Raw genomic sequence first — 17748 nt, 5'->3', positions numbered from 1 at the left:
ATGTCAAGAACATGTCCTATAATATAAAAGTATTTAAATATGAATATTTATGGAGCAAGGAGTATGTGCCATTACAGAGTTGTGTTGCATTTCATTCTCTCGGCCTTTACGGAAAAATGGCATGATGGTTAGTTAGCTAGTTACTACAATTACCTACCCAAAGTTGACATCGTCCAAGAGATGTTTGATGCAAAATAGCAGGCCGTACATTGGACCTTTGGCGGCCGCCATCAAAATATTATCACGAGCAACATCCATTTCATTGGCTAGATTCTTCATGAGAACCTTGATCATCAAGTACTGGACCTTATAAGGAATATTCCCCCTGAAAAAATAAAATCCATAAGTTATTTTCCAAGAATGGTCACAGACATTACAGATTGTGGTGTGTAAAATATGCTATGTTATGTCGTTTTAAGAGTGTAAAAAATGTTTGTCAAGGACCTTGAATGTTAGTGTAATTTGTGATTATTTTGTGATTATAGATTATTGTACCTTGTCAGGTCGAAATTATTGGTTCCTAACTAGGCAAATTGCCCGTTCCAAGGAACCAAAAAATATGTGAAAGTAAGTAAGACGGCCGGCATAGTCCAGTGGTAACGCATTGGACTGCCATTCCGAAGGTCGCGGGTTCGAACCCGGCGTGCGCAAATAAATTTTATTTGATTAATTTGTGTTATTTCACAATTAATTAATTAAAATAATATATAGTATATTTGCGGCACGTTCCAGAGTGGAAGATACTACCAGTATCGCCCTGGTGTAAGACCACCATTCAGAATTGAAATGTTGCTCCAAATGGCTTTAGCCGTGTTTAGTGACTAGATCTGAATAGCCAGGTACTTCCCCACCTTCCTCTTTCCCTTCCCCACTTACCTTCAGCCTCACAACATCCCCCAATTGGGGATGCCATAGTCTCACTGGCTCCAGACGGGAGCAGTTGGGACTCTTGTGAGGTATTCACTGTAAAAAAAAAAAAAAAAAGTGTGTGATTTGTCTATAATATATCTCATTAATATTTTAATTTGTGATGTTTAATCGTTACAATCTTATAATAGAGTCGAACTTGAGCTGTTGTGTATGAGCAATAATTAGAATAATGGAAGATATATATAGTGTGTGATTAGTCTAAGGGGGTATTTCACTATGTCGGGCTAAACATCTGACTAGCTAGCCGTTGGCTGGCTTTAAAGATCAGAATAACTTCGTTATTCAACGGCGACCGTTTCACCATTGTTGCCGAGCTTCCGGATAGATAACACTCGAAATAGTCTGGCAACATCGCTAAATGTTTGCAGTTACCCCATCTATTGCAACGCCTGTCATGTTTTGCCGCAATGTCTATGGAATGCTAGCGTCAACGCCAATTGATCTGTGGTCAACGCCGTCATCCAGTTTCCCGCCATAGTCCGCACACCGCAAAGTGTGCATTTTTTTGGTTATGTTATGTTGATTATCAGGTCATTTTAGATAGATTCGTGTCGAATTAATACATTGTTTCTTATTTTGAACACAATCAAATAATTCAGGATGGATCATACAAGCATTCAAATTCATTCGAGCTCTTAAAACTCGCGGCCTTCGCATCGCCGCCCTTTCACCTGCTTTTGTAAATCAAAAACCTCGGTATCCATAATAATTCGCAACAAAATTCGACTCACTTCTCCGCTGTCAAACTCGGAATGTTTTGACGCCATCTTTGATTCGAGGAATAGCGCCTAACGTGAGGTTCGAGCACTGATTAGTCAAATCGAACTTTAACCCGAGCGTTAGCGTTATTCAGATATAGTGAAAACGAAAAAATGACTAATCCGCGGATTAGTGCTTAGTCAGAACATAATCAGAGATAGTGAAATGCCCCCTATGTCTATTTATTACGTGACGTTTTTTAACATTTTTTCAGATTCTCCTCTGCCCAGTCCAATCAACCATTTAGTTATTATTGGGCCTATGTATGAAATATTACAAGTTTTTATGTTTAATTCAGGGGGGATTTTGTTGTACAGTTTAGGTCCCAAGTATGTGTGTGTCTTTTGATACTTTGCCGTATTGCTCGTTGGGATCATAAGGTCATTTCTGGTGTGGCTTCTTGTGATGTGTTTATGGTCAATTTTATTAATATTGTCTAGATTTTTATGTACATGGATAATAACCTTTTTTAAATAGTTTTGACGAACATCAAGTACATTAAATTGTTTAAAGAGCTCATCGCTCGAGAACCTATATGGTTTGCGCATTATGACTCTAATTATTGATTTCTGGGCCTTCATAAGCGGATCTAGAATTGATCTTCCTGATGCTCCCCAGCCAATGCAACCATACATTAAGAGGGGGTTGCACAGTCCGAAATATATTTTTCTTAGATCTACTTGTCTAATTATGTTTCGCACTGCAAAGAAAATATGAGTAAGTTTTTTTACCCTAGTTGTAAGATTGTCAATGTGATAATTCCACTTAAGATGATTGTCTATTATAACACCTAGGTACCTGATGTTTTTCACACATTCAAGATCTTCACAATTGCAGTTAGGTTCAGTATTATAGGAGTTACAGTCATGATTATGTGTTTTTATTGTGTGTGTTGTACTAGGTTGTCCCTTTATAGTTGAGCTAAATCTCATGTATTTGGTTTTAGAAGTGTTCAGTGTTAGTAGATTTTGTTGAGCCATTGTTTTGTCACATTAATTCCACTTTCAGCAAGTTTGTGTGTGTCAGTCCAGTCATCTCCTTCAAAGATAGCTACCGTATCGTCTGCGAATGTAATAATTTTAAAACCGATTGGTAGCTCGCACAACTCATTGATATAGATTATAAATAGAAGGGGTCTCAATGTGCTTCCTTGTGGTACACCAAAGTTAGTGCCTAGTGAGTTACTCAAAGTTTTACCAGTTTTGAGTTGCTGGCTTCTACCTGCTAGGTAACTCTTTAGCCATTCGTATGGCATACCTACAATTCCAATATTTTGTAGTCTTTTGAGGAGTATTTTATGAGAAATTGTATCAAAAGCCTTGGCTAGGTCTAAGAATATTGCGATGTTTTTCTTTTCACGATCTATATTATTAGAAATATGTTCTGTGAGTTGTGCTATGGCGTCGTCCGTACCTCTCCCCGATCGAAAGCCGAACTGATTTTTGCTTAAAAGTTTTCTGTTCTCTATGTAATTACTTAATCTATTTTTAAAGATTTTTTTCAATAATTTTTGAGATAGCGCTCAACAGGGATATTGGTCTATAATTGTTAACTTGGTTTTTGGGTTGCCACTGCACATGAGACAATAATATGTTGTATGGAAGGAAGGACTCACCATTAGGAACAAGGTCACTCGTTTTCTTCCTGTTCATTCTCCTCACAGCAATGGCACTGAACACATAACGGTTTGCACGATATCGGCGTGGATGAAAATGTAATAAGGTAAGCGAGATAGGATCTCGCGCGGGTGCGGTTTTTTATAGTGAGCTATGCGGTTCGGGTTATTGTAACAGAATGATTGCGAAGTGCACAGAAAGGTGCAAGAATAGATAGGAAGGTAGGAGAAAAGGACAACAATACTATCTCAGTACAGTGGTCGCAGGTATGTATATATGTGTACATAAGATGTATGTGTAAATTAATGCGTATTGGCGTAACCAGATTCAGTTACAATAAGTCTCGGCTATTACATTTATATCATCAAGTTGTATCGTTCACTTACCTTTCTTCCGTCAGATTATGTAAGACAGGCAGCAGTTCTTGGGGAAACTTAGTGAGAAGCTCCAGTTTGTACGCTGAAGTCAAACAATCTGTTGGTTTGACACTGGAGGCAAGTTTTAAAGTATCTTCCAAAATATGCACGATGCTTTCCCTATTCTGAAATAAACAGAAAACAAAGAGTTTCGACATAGTTTAAAAAGCATGTCGGCGAGTTACGGATAATAAGAGAAAATTTTTTTTTTTCTATTTAGATCTTTGGAATAGTAGTACGAAGTTCAATATTTCTCAATGAATCACCATGCTTTAATTAATTAAATATGTACATATAAATAAATAGCGTGGTAGCCAAAAACAATCAAAATAAGAATAAGGATTATTCAACTTACATTGTATTGAAAGCTTTTAAGGGGACAGTGCTGCAACAGCTCTACAACTAACTGCTTGTTACATTCATAACTATCATCCAAGTAATCCAAAAGAGAATTCTCATTGTTCCGTGTCCACTTCCTAAATATTAAGTTGCAAACATTTTAAATAATTCAAAACATGTCTATTAGAGAGATCGAAAAATACTACCATAGTGAAACAAGCTTAAGTTTCATGCATGAAATATCCCGCTCTGGGCGCCAACTTGCCAAGACGCCAAGGAGTCGAGGAGCCAAGGTGCAGGTAATACCTAATACAGCGCCCTTGATGTTTGTACTAGCGCCAAGCGCCGTTTGACTCAGGGCCGGCTCTGACTATGATTATATGACTTCAGAACAGAATTCACAGAATTTGAACAATTCATCAAATTTTAAAGTTTTGTAAAAGGTCTATTCTAACTAACTAACTAACTAACCATCACGCCGTTTCCCCGCAGGGGTAGGCAGAGAGGACGGACCGCCAAACAACTCGGTCTTGGCACACACTCCTTGCCTCATTCACATTCATACATCGTCTCATACATACTCTTCTATTATTCTGACTCTTGACATGGCCCGACTCGAGTATCTGATTCACTTGATCGTGCCATGTCTTCCTCGGGCGTCCCCGACTTCTGCTACCATTCACATTTGCATCATATATCCTCCTTACACTCCTATCTTCGCTCATTCGCTCTACATGCCCAAACCATCTAAGCATACCTTTCTTAATCTTACTCATTACGCTTACATCAGCCTTGCACTCTTTGCGGATCTCCACATTCCTCACACGATCAAACATGGTTTTACCACACATACGCCTCAGGGATCTCATTTCAACAGCATTTAATCTACTTTCATCCTTTCTTTGCCAGTTCCATGCCTCACTTCCATACATCAAGGAAGGTACCAGCACTCCGTTGTGGACTGCTAACTTCGCTTCTTTGGACAATTTTTTGTTAGCGCCTACGGCGTTTAGTCCTCCATTAACGGAATTACCTGCATTTACCCTTCTTTCGATATCTCTGTCAGCCTTCCCATCTCTCGTAAACATACTTCCTAAATACACAAACTCATCCACCTGCTCCAAGTATTCCCCATTCACAATTATATTGCACACTGTTTTCGTACTCTCTCTTTCAAACACCATTACTTTAGACTTACTTACATTCATCATTAACTCATTCTTCATGCATACTTCGTTCATCCTAGACACGAGAGACTGTAGATCATCTATACTATTAGCAATCAGCACCGCATCATCAGCATACAACAGGCAACATACTTTCAAATTATTCAAATTCGCGCCCAATCCCACCTCTTTCAATTCTTGCATACAATTATCCATGTATAGATTGAATAACCACGGTGACATTACGCAGCCTTGTTTAACACCTTTTGTGATATCAAACCATCCCGTAAAACCACCGTTTACCCTAACACATGCAACGCTTCCCTCATACAGAGACGCAATTGCCTGAGTCAGATTCGTATTCAATCCATACTTGGACAACACCTTCCATAGCTTTTTCCTGTCGACTCGGTCGTATGCTTTTTGTAAATCTACAAAGGCACAGAAAAGTTTCTGGTTTTTTGCCAGAAACTTCTCAGTGAGCATACGCAATGAGAAGATCTGGTCCATGCACCCCCTTCCACTCATAAAAGGTCTATTCAAGTTCTGTTATTACATCATTATGGGACAGTTGCTTCACAGAAGTAATTTAACTTTAAATTTTGATGAATTTTTCAAATTCTGCAAAACAACTTGCCTTTAGTATTTAGTGTTTTTTTGAAATCCGGAATTAGGACATTCGAAATGGAATTTAAAATTAAAAAAAAACATATATTTGCAAGTGACGAAAACATAATATGGCGCTGCATGAAATAGTGGCAAAGTTTTCCTGAATAAAAATATTGTAATATTTTGTTCATTATAAAGTTAAAGCGATTGATATTTTAAAAAACATGAAAATCATGATTTTTTTCATAATTCAAAATAAAACCTAGAATTATTCTCGATTTTTTAATAACATAATTACTGCTAGTAGAAAAAACTTGGCTTAAATTTTAATGGAGTAAATATATCTTTTCATAAGCCTAAAGAATTACCAAATCTGTAAACTAGCTTTGAAATACGGAGGCTAATTTAGTTCTTCAAATTGTGAATGGAAAACATTAAAAAATATATGGTTGTCTATTCTCAAAAGCAAAACAACAAAATTGGTAAATGGAAAAAAGCAAATTTAATATTTCAGAATATACAGGGTGTATCGGCACGTACCCGACAAACTTTAACCAGCTATTCCTTAGCACATTTGGAGTAAAAAATGTTATGGGCACTTTGCTGTCCGGTAACATTTTTTTTCTTTTAAAAACAAAAAATAAATAAAATTTCCACACTCCGTTACTGCCCCCAGTATAGGGGTAAAGTACTTGGCAACGCCGCGCTACTGTCATCTCTTTCACACGTATTCTGTCTCAAGTCCCGTGTGGGCTTTTATAAGCAAGTGTGTCGAAAACCATCTTCGCTCTTTCCTACACACTAAATAATAATAGTTAAAAATGAGACGAATGATGCCATACCATTGTGATTGTAAAGCGCGCCAATACGTAAGTATACAACGAAACTCGAATAAGAATTGCCAGGTGGGTTTTTTAATCGCTTTAATCTGACTTTTAAACACGTAAAAAATTATTAAAATATTTCCAAGTATTATTAAATATAATATTACAGTACAGTACTTTGAACCTTCGCAATAAATTTATTTGATTTTAAGTTTAGTTTGTAGAACTCCATTTCAATTTAGAGATTTTTTTAAATTTTTAACAGTTTTATTATTAAATTTATAAAAACAATGTGTTTATAAACAAGTTCTGCTAGTTGTAATTATTATTACGCGTGACAGCTGTTTCACCTTCTGACGGCATTATCAAACTGTGATGAAGCCACTTACAGACGACGTAAGTGATAACTTTCTATTTTTATTATCCTGGCTTTATTGATTTCCGAGTAAATTGTCGTAAATTATTATTCGCTAATTCCTATTATTGCATTGTTTAAAATTTCACTTAATGTCGTTGGTATTTCCAACTGCTGACTCAGGGGTTTATTTCCCTGAATAATTAAGTATTTTGGGGTCTAATTATCATGCATTTCATTACATCCGATATATCTACACAATTTTTATGTTGAATTGGGGAAAGTTTTATGGCTAAGGGAAGGAGTGGAAGGTGAGGAAGTACCTGGATATTCAGATCTGGTCACCAAATACGGCTAGTCATTTCAAGCAACGTTTAAATTCTGAACCTGGATATTCAGATCTGGTCACCAAATACGGCTAGTTTTTTCAAGCAATGTTTAAATTCTGAACCTGGATATTCAGATCTGGTCACCAAATAGGCTAGTCATTTCAAGCAACGTTTAAATTCTGAACCTGGATATTCAGATCTGGTCACCAAATACGGCTAGTTATTTCAAGCATTGTTTAAATTCTAAACCTGGATATTCAGATCTGGTCACCAAATACGGCTAGTTATTTCAAGCATTGTTTAAATTCTAAACCTGGATATTCAGATCTGGTCACCAAATAAGGCTAGTTATTTCAAGCATTGTTTAAATTCTAAACCTGGATATTCAGATCTGGTCACCAAATACGGCTAGTTATTTCAAGCATTGTTTAAATTCTGAACCTGGATATTCAGATCTGGTCACCAAATACGGCTAGTTATTTCAAGCATTGTTTAAATTCTAAACCTGGATATTCAGATCTGGTCACTAAATACGGCTAGTTATTTCAAGCATTGTTTAAATTCTAAACCTGGATATTCAGATCTGGTCACCAAATACGGCTAGTTATTTCAAGCATTGTTTAAATTCTGAACCTGGATATTCAGATCTGGTCACCAAATACGGCTAGTTATTTCAAGCATTGTTTAAATTCTAAACATGGATATTCAGATCTGGTCACCAAATACGGCTAGTTATTTCAAGCATTGTTTAAATTCTAAACCTGGATATTCAGATCTGGTCACCAAATACGGCTAGTTATTTCAAGCATTGTTTAAATTCTAAACCTGGATATTCAGATCTGGTCACCAAATACGGCTAGTCATTTCAAGCAACGTTTAAATTCTGAATTAATTAATCAATTACGAAAAAGCGTGGGGTTAAGAATATTTTTTTAAATTATAGTTGTAATTTATTGTCGATTTTAAAAAAAATTTGCGATATTTTAAATAAAATTTAATAATTATTATGTAAATAAATTAGCAATCTGGCAGCATTCATTTGCAGGTGTTCAATCCAATGCAGTCATGACGTTTGTGTGAGTGTGTTGCGCAGCAGTTTTATATGAACCGTTTTTTGATTCATCGGGATTGTTTTTAAAACTATACATTCTTTGTACCTTCAAATTAGTGGAAATAAACTTAAGTGTGTCAAGCTGCTTGTTATATTCCGGTAATTCTGAAAGGCTTTTAACATAAGCAATAATATTCATAAATCACATTCCGCGAAGTTGTAAATAACTAAATTTATTAAAAAATATACGTTGTAGGATAGCCTAGCAAGTAACATTTTGACAGAGCACTTACGGGGATTTAAAAAACAACGGCGCTGTTCAAATAATCCAATTATTATTATTGATAAGTACCTAAGTGAGGAAAATTGTTTTTAAAAGTGCTCAGAATTATTGGACTTCGATTATAAATTCAGGAAATCTACTAATTAGTTTCTTAGTTTCAAAATTAGACTATTTAATACGTGAAACGCGTAAGAGGTGAAACCAGAGCATTCCAGAGGTGAAACAATTTAGATACAAAAATAAAACTGATGTGTACAATACAAGAAGACAATCAGTGATTCGCATACGAAAAATGTGAATAATCATTATTGTTAAATAAAATATTTATTTTCTGGTACTGGATTATGTAATACGGGCTTCGTTCGCAGCGACACGCGAGTTAAGTTGCGATGTTGCTTTCAAACTTTGACAAAAAATAAAACAGTGGTGACATGTGGTGAAAATATGTTTAATTAATTTTTTATTTAAAAAAAACGTTACCGGACAGCAAAGTGCACATAACATTTTTTACTCCAAATGTGCTAAGGAATAGCTGGTTAAAGTTTGTCGGGTTAGTGCCGATACACCCTGTATATCACCTAAACTAACGAACAGTTCGAAATTCAAAAGTACTCATGCTAAGATGTTCACAAATTAACGATTAGTTCAAAGAATACAAGAAATGTATGTGGACGTGTTTCGTGACCAAAAGTCAGACCAATTGGATGTAAATCAGAAATTCGGTCTCTCAATACAAAATCAAATGGAATGGCGATACACAATGTCAGGCAGTGTAAGAGAGATAGAATACACAATGTTGATTGGCTGTCTGAATCTAATAGTCAAAAGGTACTATGTATGTCAGTGTCAACATAGGTTTCCATTCAGATCAGAGGTTCCCAAACCTTTTTGCCCCATAGACCACTTGCCAAATATATTTTTTTCCATAGACCCCCCCCTGTCTGCCAAGTTCTTTGTCGGTGCTTACTCCGGTCAGTTCTTCTTGTCACTTGATATCCGATTCTTTAACGTTCCATTTCCAGTCATTTAGTCAAAATGTCCTCAAACTTAGTTTTGAAGTCTGTTTGAAGTGCATTTAAATGTTGAATGTCATTATTACCCTGGACGTTTTTCAAAAACAAGTCGGCGAACTAGAAAAATTCGAGGCTTCCAATGTGCAATGTTTTGCTTGAATATATTAATTCTGACGAGAAGAGGAACGTAGACTCTATTTATATACCTCAATTGACACCTTACGAAATATAAAAATACAAATATCAAATAAGTAATTTCTCAGTCAATTATATTTGTGTTAGGTCTATTGTGTCATCTACTAAATGTTGACTTGAGGTAAATGGGGGTCCGCTGTATGTACCCCCATTTGAATCTCGTGGACCCCCAATTTTTTTTCTCGCTGACATTGACCCCCAGCAAGCCTATATCGACCCCTGGGGGTCCATATAGACCACTTTGGGAACCTCTGATTCAGATCTACATTTCTATCTATTATTATATATACATATTATCTATTCAGTGTATTGGTATAACTTCGAAATGAGTTTCTTTTGTTGGAAACACAGTGAAAAAAAGCTAGGAATAAAACTATGGACTTACCAGGATATATGCGGCGATTTCATTTCTTGACACAAAACCAAGATCTGTAAGGAAATATTCCTCCTACTGAAGTTAGCTCCAGGAAATATGTTCCCAAGGCAAAATGTCCACAATTTTTCAATAAACTTGATATACGCATTCCTCAAGTCTACCAGTTGGTATATAGTCTCGGTGAATTTCATCAAAAATGGCTTAACTTTTTCGTTGCCAGTGGTATCATTATTAAGCAAGACCTTTATCTTTGTTTGAAAAATGCCGATATTCCTCAGGATGACGTCGAAACTATCTTTCCACCGTTTCATAAGCTAAAATAACAAAATCGTAAGTTTTATAAAAGAAGATAAAATTTTCTTTGACATCAGCCATATTACAGGGCACTAGACACTTGCAAAGTCGGTAATCGAAATAAACATTTATTTAGAGAAAACTGAAAATATCTATTGTGCATTTATTGAAAGAAATATATTATTTAAAAAAATATGGTTACATATTACATATAATTCAGCCGAGTTAGAACAGGGTGACAACATAAATACGCCCGAAAACCATCAGATTATTCAGATAAATTGTATTAAAGTTGGGCTTTTGATAACATAACATTGGAGATTACCGAATTTGAAACATACAGCATTGAAGATTTTGATAAATACAAAATAGAAAGGAATATTACAGGCCATCTACATAAATTCAGTTTAAATGTTTGTAAAATAACACATGAAAAGGCTGATAAAGGTACTTCAAATAAAGTAATAAAATATTGCATATTATATACCGAAATACATGTTTGAATGCAAATTTTCGCAATACATGGCCCAAAAGAAATTGGGGAGATTTTAGACTTCTAAAAACAAATTTGTCGGGAACCCATAATAATCTCTACTCTAAACATAGACATATGAATATTAGTAGACCTGCCCTAAGTGATTAAAAGCGTATTATCCCCACTCCCCATACCGGTTCCATTGAGCCGGCTGGGCTCGCATATGGCCTCAAGTGAAATTTGAATACGTGACGTCATCATTCTTGTGCGAACTATGGTCGAGGCATCATCGGTTCATTTTACGAAATAACGCGGCAAAATGTTGACTTGTGATATGAAAACTTGTAAAAATAGATGTGAAAAAGAGAATAAACCCAATTGTCGTATTACATTCCATAAGTAAGCATTATTTTACTTTATTTTAAGCTTATTCACACCGTATTATGTGGATCAGTTTTAGAAACATATACTATCACATCACAATGTAGCGATTCTCAAGTGTGCTCATCGTTGTTTACTGGGGTAAGTAAATTATGAGATATTTGTAAAAGTGTCTTAACTAAATACTCTGAAACTAACTACGACTCTGAACATAGAAGCTGCCTTACTTTGCCGAATTTGGACTTCGCAAATTAGTTCATAACGTGGCGAGTAATTTGCGCTCCCATGTAAAAATGTCTATTCATTCAAAGGCAGATTTTACTTTTAAGAAGTAAATGGTGATATTATAATGCGAGATGCCTATTTACTGTCAGATTGATTTATTGACGAATCACAGTCAGCCTTACTCCCTTCGTTCTTCCACAGTTGATTTTACCCCTCGCCTTTATCTTCTCGTCTATTAATTCCTATGTCTGTGACTCTAAAGGATTTAAGATTTTTAATGAATTACCGACAGATGTTAAAGAAACTGAAAGCCTTGCTGCTTTTCGTGGGTTATGCCTAAATACTATGTATTAGGTTAGGAGGCTTTGTAGAAGCACGCACAGATGGCGGTGCATGGAGCTTGCGGGGAGGTCCGCAAGATGGAGCCAGTGGCCGGTAGTCGCCATGGACAGTGCGAGGGCTCTCGGACAATTTCACTGGCCCAGATTCCATTTAGCTAGCTCCTAGTTAGGTCGACTAACGAGTCACCAATATAATACGCGTAGTATTAAATAAATCCCTGATTAATATAAAGAACCTCTTATTTATAAAACTCCTTCCAAGGTGAGTTGGAGACTGTTTGTGCGAACACAACAGGATAAGTTTTAGATGTATTATAAAGTAATGTAATAGAAATAAGTTGTAAAAAGGTTTATACTAGACATAAAAATGTAATTTTTTTTTATAACTTAATAAAAACCTACAAAAAATATCCTCTGTGATTCTAACACCTGAAGTAGTGCAAGTATGTAGTGAGAACAAACCTTCTTAGATATAGCAATAATTCTTTGGCGAGTGGCAGGAGACTGCACATTGATGTTATAATGCAGGAAAGTCAGTATCAAGTCCAGTTCTTTCTCCGTGAAGGTCTCTGTGGTCTTGTGAGGATTCACAATCAGGGAGAAAGCCAATAGTCTTATCTGAAATAGAAAACACATTGAAAGAATTTATTATATCATAGCAAATTAGGTCAACAATGATAAACATTATTTCGCAAACTAATATTTAAGTTCAGGATGGATATCGTTTATCACACAAAAAACTTTCGATTGACATTTATTCACATCTCCCTCTAATACCTTAATAAACTTAGGTCGTATATATCTCTATCTCACCACAGTCATGTCAGAAAAGCCCTTTAAAAAAAAATTATACGTAACTTTGGAGGCGGGTTTGGGAACCGCCGCCTCGGGAATCATTTATTGGATGAACAACTCTGTCATAGGTCACCCCAAGTGGTTCGCTATGTTTCGTGATTTAACAGGGGTGCCTGGGTTCATCAGGTGATGTGTGTTTCAGCCGTGTGGCGTGCCAGATCGGGAGAGGCTAGTTTGGAGAGACCCTTTGACCTCTCCAACTGGTCTTCCAATCCATCGCTTCGCGCCGCATTTATAGCCGATTATACGCCGAGGGATATTTTCATATTTCCGTCACTCCTGGATACACTTATCCCTAGATTCCTACTTACCCTCATACCTGTTGTGAAGGTTGAGGGTGTGTTCGTTGTTGTTTAAATAAAAAGATGTAATCTTTTTAGAAAGGTTTATTTTGTCGGTGGGAATAAACCAGCCATGACTAACTTTTAAACAGCGCAAGTTAAAATTGAAAATTATAAAATGATCGCAGTGCGAAAGAATTGTTGAAATGTATTGAATAGCGCGATGAAGTTTCTGAGATAACTGCTTCGTAACGCGCTTGTTGCTGCATTTATATATTCGCCTGTTACATTGAGATTTCTAGTAGTCGGCGGAGGTACCTTCAGGAACCGCATGGTACTTTCTCATACCGTCCGACTCGACCAGTAAGTTCTCGAATCTGACAGAGGTACAGAAGTACCAGTTTTCCATAAAAAAATATAACTATTGTCACGAAACAGATCTCTCAAACACATTTTAAAAACCCCACGAAAGTAAATTCAACGCAGAACTAGGCGGTGCAGAACGACGCACATCTTACTGCGCACCAACGCCAAAACCCCAACGGTTTTAGTGGCCGCCCGCCATGACACTTCAATTCTAACTCTGGGCTCGACCACACGTGCGGTTTACAATTCCAAAACTGGTCTCGGACGCTGAGCGCCGGCCCCCGGTTCTGCAACATCACCATAGTCAAGCACGCGCCCGTTATGCGCGCGTAGACGATTACAAACTTGGTTTCCACTCTACAATGTCTGGAAGTAACACCTCGCTGGCCTCGCAACTCCTGCATTCCCCGGGACAACTCATGTAAGCGTACACCAAACCTTTTGCCCTATTATGTGCCTTCTTTTAATGTCTGTTAAACACGTCTGCCAGACAGAGCCAATATGAGAAAGAGGATTGTTCAATTCAATCAGCCAGGAATAATTTAGGATGTATATTGTGTCCCCATTTTGTGTTATTCTATGTACCTGTTGACTGTAAATGCACTCATTAATCATTCCCATAGGTGTTTCATTTGACGAGGGAAGTGGAGTCTTGAATTGTTGAATGTTCCCCGTGTAAAGGCATAACCTGCCGACCCAAACCTGAGCTGAATAATGAGAGTCCCATGATTCTACCTACTGACGCTGAAAAAGCCGGCACTGGCTCCAATCGTAGAGTCCGCAAACCCCAGTTCATAACACTATATAAACTGTTTTCTCCCAACAGGTAGATATGCAAGTAAACAGAGATATATAGGTGCAGCAGGACAATCAAAGCGAAAAGGACGCAGTCCAACGATGAAATATTTACAGACAGTAAATCATAATGGCTAAATTGAGTAAAAAGTTCAGAACTTTTTTTTTTTTTTCCTTTTCATTTGTATGAGGTTTTTATCCAGTTAAAAAATTTTCCTCATAAAACACACTAAAGTAATGTAAAATCAGTCAAGTAAATACAACCATCAGATGGTAATAGTAATAAGGCCAAATGAGCCGCAGTACTAGTTAGTTAGACACATGAAAGGTCTTGTTATAAGCCCTAGCTAGTTAGAGGATTACGAAGGAATCCATTAAATCAAATCAAAAAAAGGTTCTGGGCGCTAGTTGGGCATTTGCACATAGCCCTTTGAATTGTTAGTGGCGTGCCACTGCATACTTTTTACATTCCCAGAACTTCCTCTCCTTAAAGACCCCTACACAGTATCCTAAAAGATGACATAGGCTCTGAAGGAAATTATTTTCCTCAGGGCCTACTGTGTGGGGTTAGTGTAAAAAAAAAAAGATATCATCAGAGCCTTGGCAAGTCAGCACCTGGAGCGGACTGACTGCGCCGATTGCAACTTCCCAGGGCTGGCCCTGCTTGCGAGGCAGATCAGTACTGTAATGATAGCCAATTTTCAATAGGAGAGTGCACCATAAGAAGAAGTAATTCATGATTGAACAAAATTAGCAATTTTTTTTTGTTTGAATTTAACTTGTGGTTATAAACAAAGTGTTTGATTTAATAATAAATAAAAAAAATAGTAATTATTATCTAAATCATTAAACCTGGTTGTGTTACACAGAGTCATTAACAACTTAATTGATAGTCCTGCCATCGTTGCCACTATTAAATTCCATGTGCCGACTAGGAATACAAGACAAAATATAACATTCTTCTACAATACATACATGACCAACTATCAGACGCACTCACTGACCAATAGGATGCATGATCTGGGCAACAAGTATGGGGGTGCTATTGATTTATTTATGGACTTCATTTATAGAATTAAGCATAATCTATACCAACACTTTGTCGAATCCTACAAATTAGAGTGGCGTTGGTAAATTAGTTTTAATGTTTTGTCTTATATGTAGTTTTGTTGTAATTCCTTTTTTACTATATGTTACTCTTACATTTTATTACAAATTATTTCTTAATATTTTCTCATTATACTTGTAATCACAATTGTGTACTTTGTACCTTCTTTACAATGGATTACATCTATTTACTGTCAGTATCTCCTGTATAATACAGATATTCTCCTATGTACACTGCATCATGTATCACTTCTATGTAAAAGCCTTTTTAGGCGTATAAATAAATGTGGCTTTAAATTACCTGCGATTTGTGGTGAATCATCGAATTGATCAATAAATGATATTGTATAACATTTTTCCATTTGTCGCTGCTGGGCGGTGGTTGCGAAACGACCTGGGAGTCGAATACCCCCATTTTCCTGGCCACGTGAAGACATACTAGTATACATTTCAATTGTCCTTCGCTCATTTGCTTACCAGTCAGCGTATTCTGTTCTAAGATGGCAGATATCCTAAAATATAAGAAAACTTATTACATATTTTAATAAAATAATATGTGGCCACGCACACCTAACTAATCCGTTCTGCTGATTTTTAGCAGCTCACAAAATGAATAAGGCACAAAAAAAAATCACCACATTAATCCCATTGAAAAACTTGTTGAATTCCACTGCACGCTTAACCACTTAATGATAGGGTTTCTTTATAAAAAGTGTTTTTAAAAAAATCAGGTTTTTTAAAATACTTGTTTATACATTTTTCAATTAAAATATAACAATTTAAGCATATTTAATTATCCTCATTTATATATGATATTTGTGTAAATTCAAATGGGGCTGATGATCCTGGTGTGTCTGCTTGGATGACAATCTCTGTTCATTCATCTAAATCGAGAGGCCGGCAGGGATGTGCTTCTTCTGATGCGGAACTCGAAATTGACGAGGAGGAATCACTTTCGGAATGTTCAATATCAATATTTTCATATTCACTGTCACTTTCCTTTTGGAATCTTATTTGAAAAAAAATTCAAATTCATACGATATGATAAATATATTTTTTAAAACGATGCATTCTTACATACACGAAAATGTGAAAACAATATAGTAAAAACCATAGACATATGAATATTAGTAGACCTGCCCTAAGTGATTAAAAGCGTTTTATCCCCACTCCCCATACCGGTTCCATTGGAGCCGGCTGTGCTCGCGTATGGCCTCAAGTGAAATTTGAAAACGTGACGTCATCATTCTTGTGCGAACTATGGTCGAGGCATCATCGGTTCATTTTACGAAATAACACGGAAAAATGTTGACTTGTGCTATGAAAACTTGTAAAAATAGATGTGAAAAAGAGAATAAACCCAATAAGGAAGTTGAGTCCATTTTTTTAATTTTTTTTTATCAATGTTCGCATTCAAACTTAAATACTGGTATTTTTTTTTTTTTTTTAAAGTTTGTTTTCATAGTTAAATTAATTCTCAAAGTTTAAATTTTATTAAGCCCGCCAAAACGAGCAATCCGAGCGGTAACAGGCGGGGTGTAGTGTGACGTCATTAGAACTGTGAAAACCACGTCGCTTAAGCATTATGTATGGAAAAAATTTTAATTCTTCAACAAGGAATTCCAGTAATATTTTTACCAATGTTAACCGTCTATTATAATTGATGTTATTAAAAAAAAAAGAAAATTGATTAAGATTTGATAGTTAAATTAATATTTTAAGTTAGAATATTTGCTTTTCACGCCCGGTACGGTATTGCCGTCGCTACTTGTTGACGTTCCCCGCGCGAATTCAGGACCACCGCGCAGAAAAGTAGAGACCAAAAGTAAAATAACGGTTTACAGCCCAGTTCACTGTGAGACTTTTCTGAGCGGCCGGCGGCCTGAAGTGTATCACATGCTATGTGACATGTATAATAATAAAAACATCTAAGTTATGCAATAAACAACATATTATTATAAAGCACTATACGAATATGTATCTTTAGAAATCCATTTCATATAATAATAATAACAAATACGTACATATATTTGACCCAAATAAACCTTTGGCCTATACACCTCTCTCATCTAAACCGACCATCTCTCATGTAATAGAAAGAGATGCACCATAGGTGTTCCGTTGTACGTACAAGTCACGACACATGTGACGACAGAATTCTTTCGACCAATCGTGGAGCGTATACAGTCTATTGCTATTGAATGCTTTTTCAAGAACGTTTAACTAATTCTAAGAATAATAATATAGAAATATATTTATATATTTAGAATCGATATTTTTTGATCTACATGAACATATTTTTTATAAGTCAAAATATTTTTCACTCAACTTCCTTATTGTCGTATTACATTCTATATATAAGCATTA

General features: G+C 36.2%; 1 protein-coding gene across 1 annotated transcript in view; it reads right to left on the bottom strand.

The window, feature by feature from the left end:
* Nucleotides 1–17748, bottom strand: part of THADA (Thyroid adenoma-associated protein homolog) — a 51877-nt gene that overhangs the window by 19213 nt on the left and 14916 nt on the right. The window contains exons 9-14 of the mRNA XM_089642200.1: nt 15683–15893; nt 12440–12595; nt 10271–10575; nt 4077–4197; nt 3692–3846; nt 158–325 (exon numbers count right to left, since the gene is read on the bottom strand). Of these exons, the coding sequence (XP_089498326.1) occupies nt 158–325; nt 3692–3846; nt 4077–4197; nt 10271–10575; nt 12440–12595; nt 15683–15893 (1116 nt within the window). The remainder of the gene's footprint in view (nt 1–157; nt 326–3691; nt 3847–4076; nt 4198–10270; nt 10576–12439; nt 12596–15682; nt 15894–17748) is intronic.

Source organism: Hesperophylax consimilis, chromosome 18 (assembly GCF_061612785.1).
Source record: "Hesperophylax consimilis isolate HC1 chromosome 18, BYU_Hcon_1.0, whole genome shotgun sequence".
NCBI classification, from domain to species: domain Eukaryota; kingdom Metazoa; phylum Arthropoda; class Insecta; order Trichoptera; family Limnephilidae; genus Hesperophylax; species Hesperophylax consimilis.
Note: the sequence above shows the minus strand (reverse complement) of the source record. Positions and strands in the feature narration are given on the sequence as shown.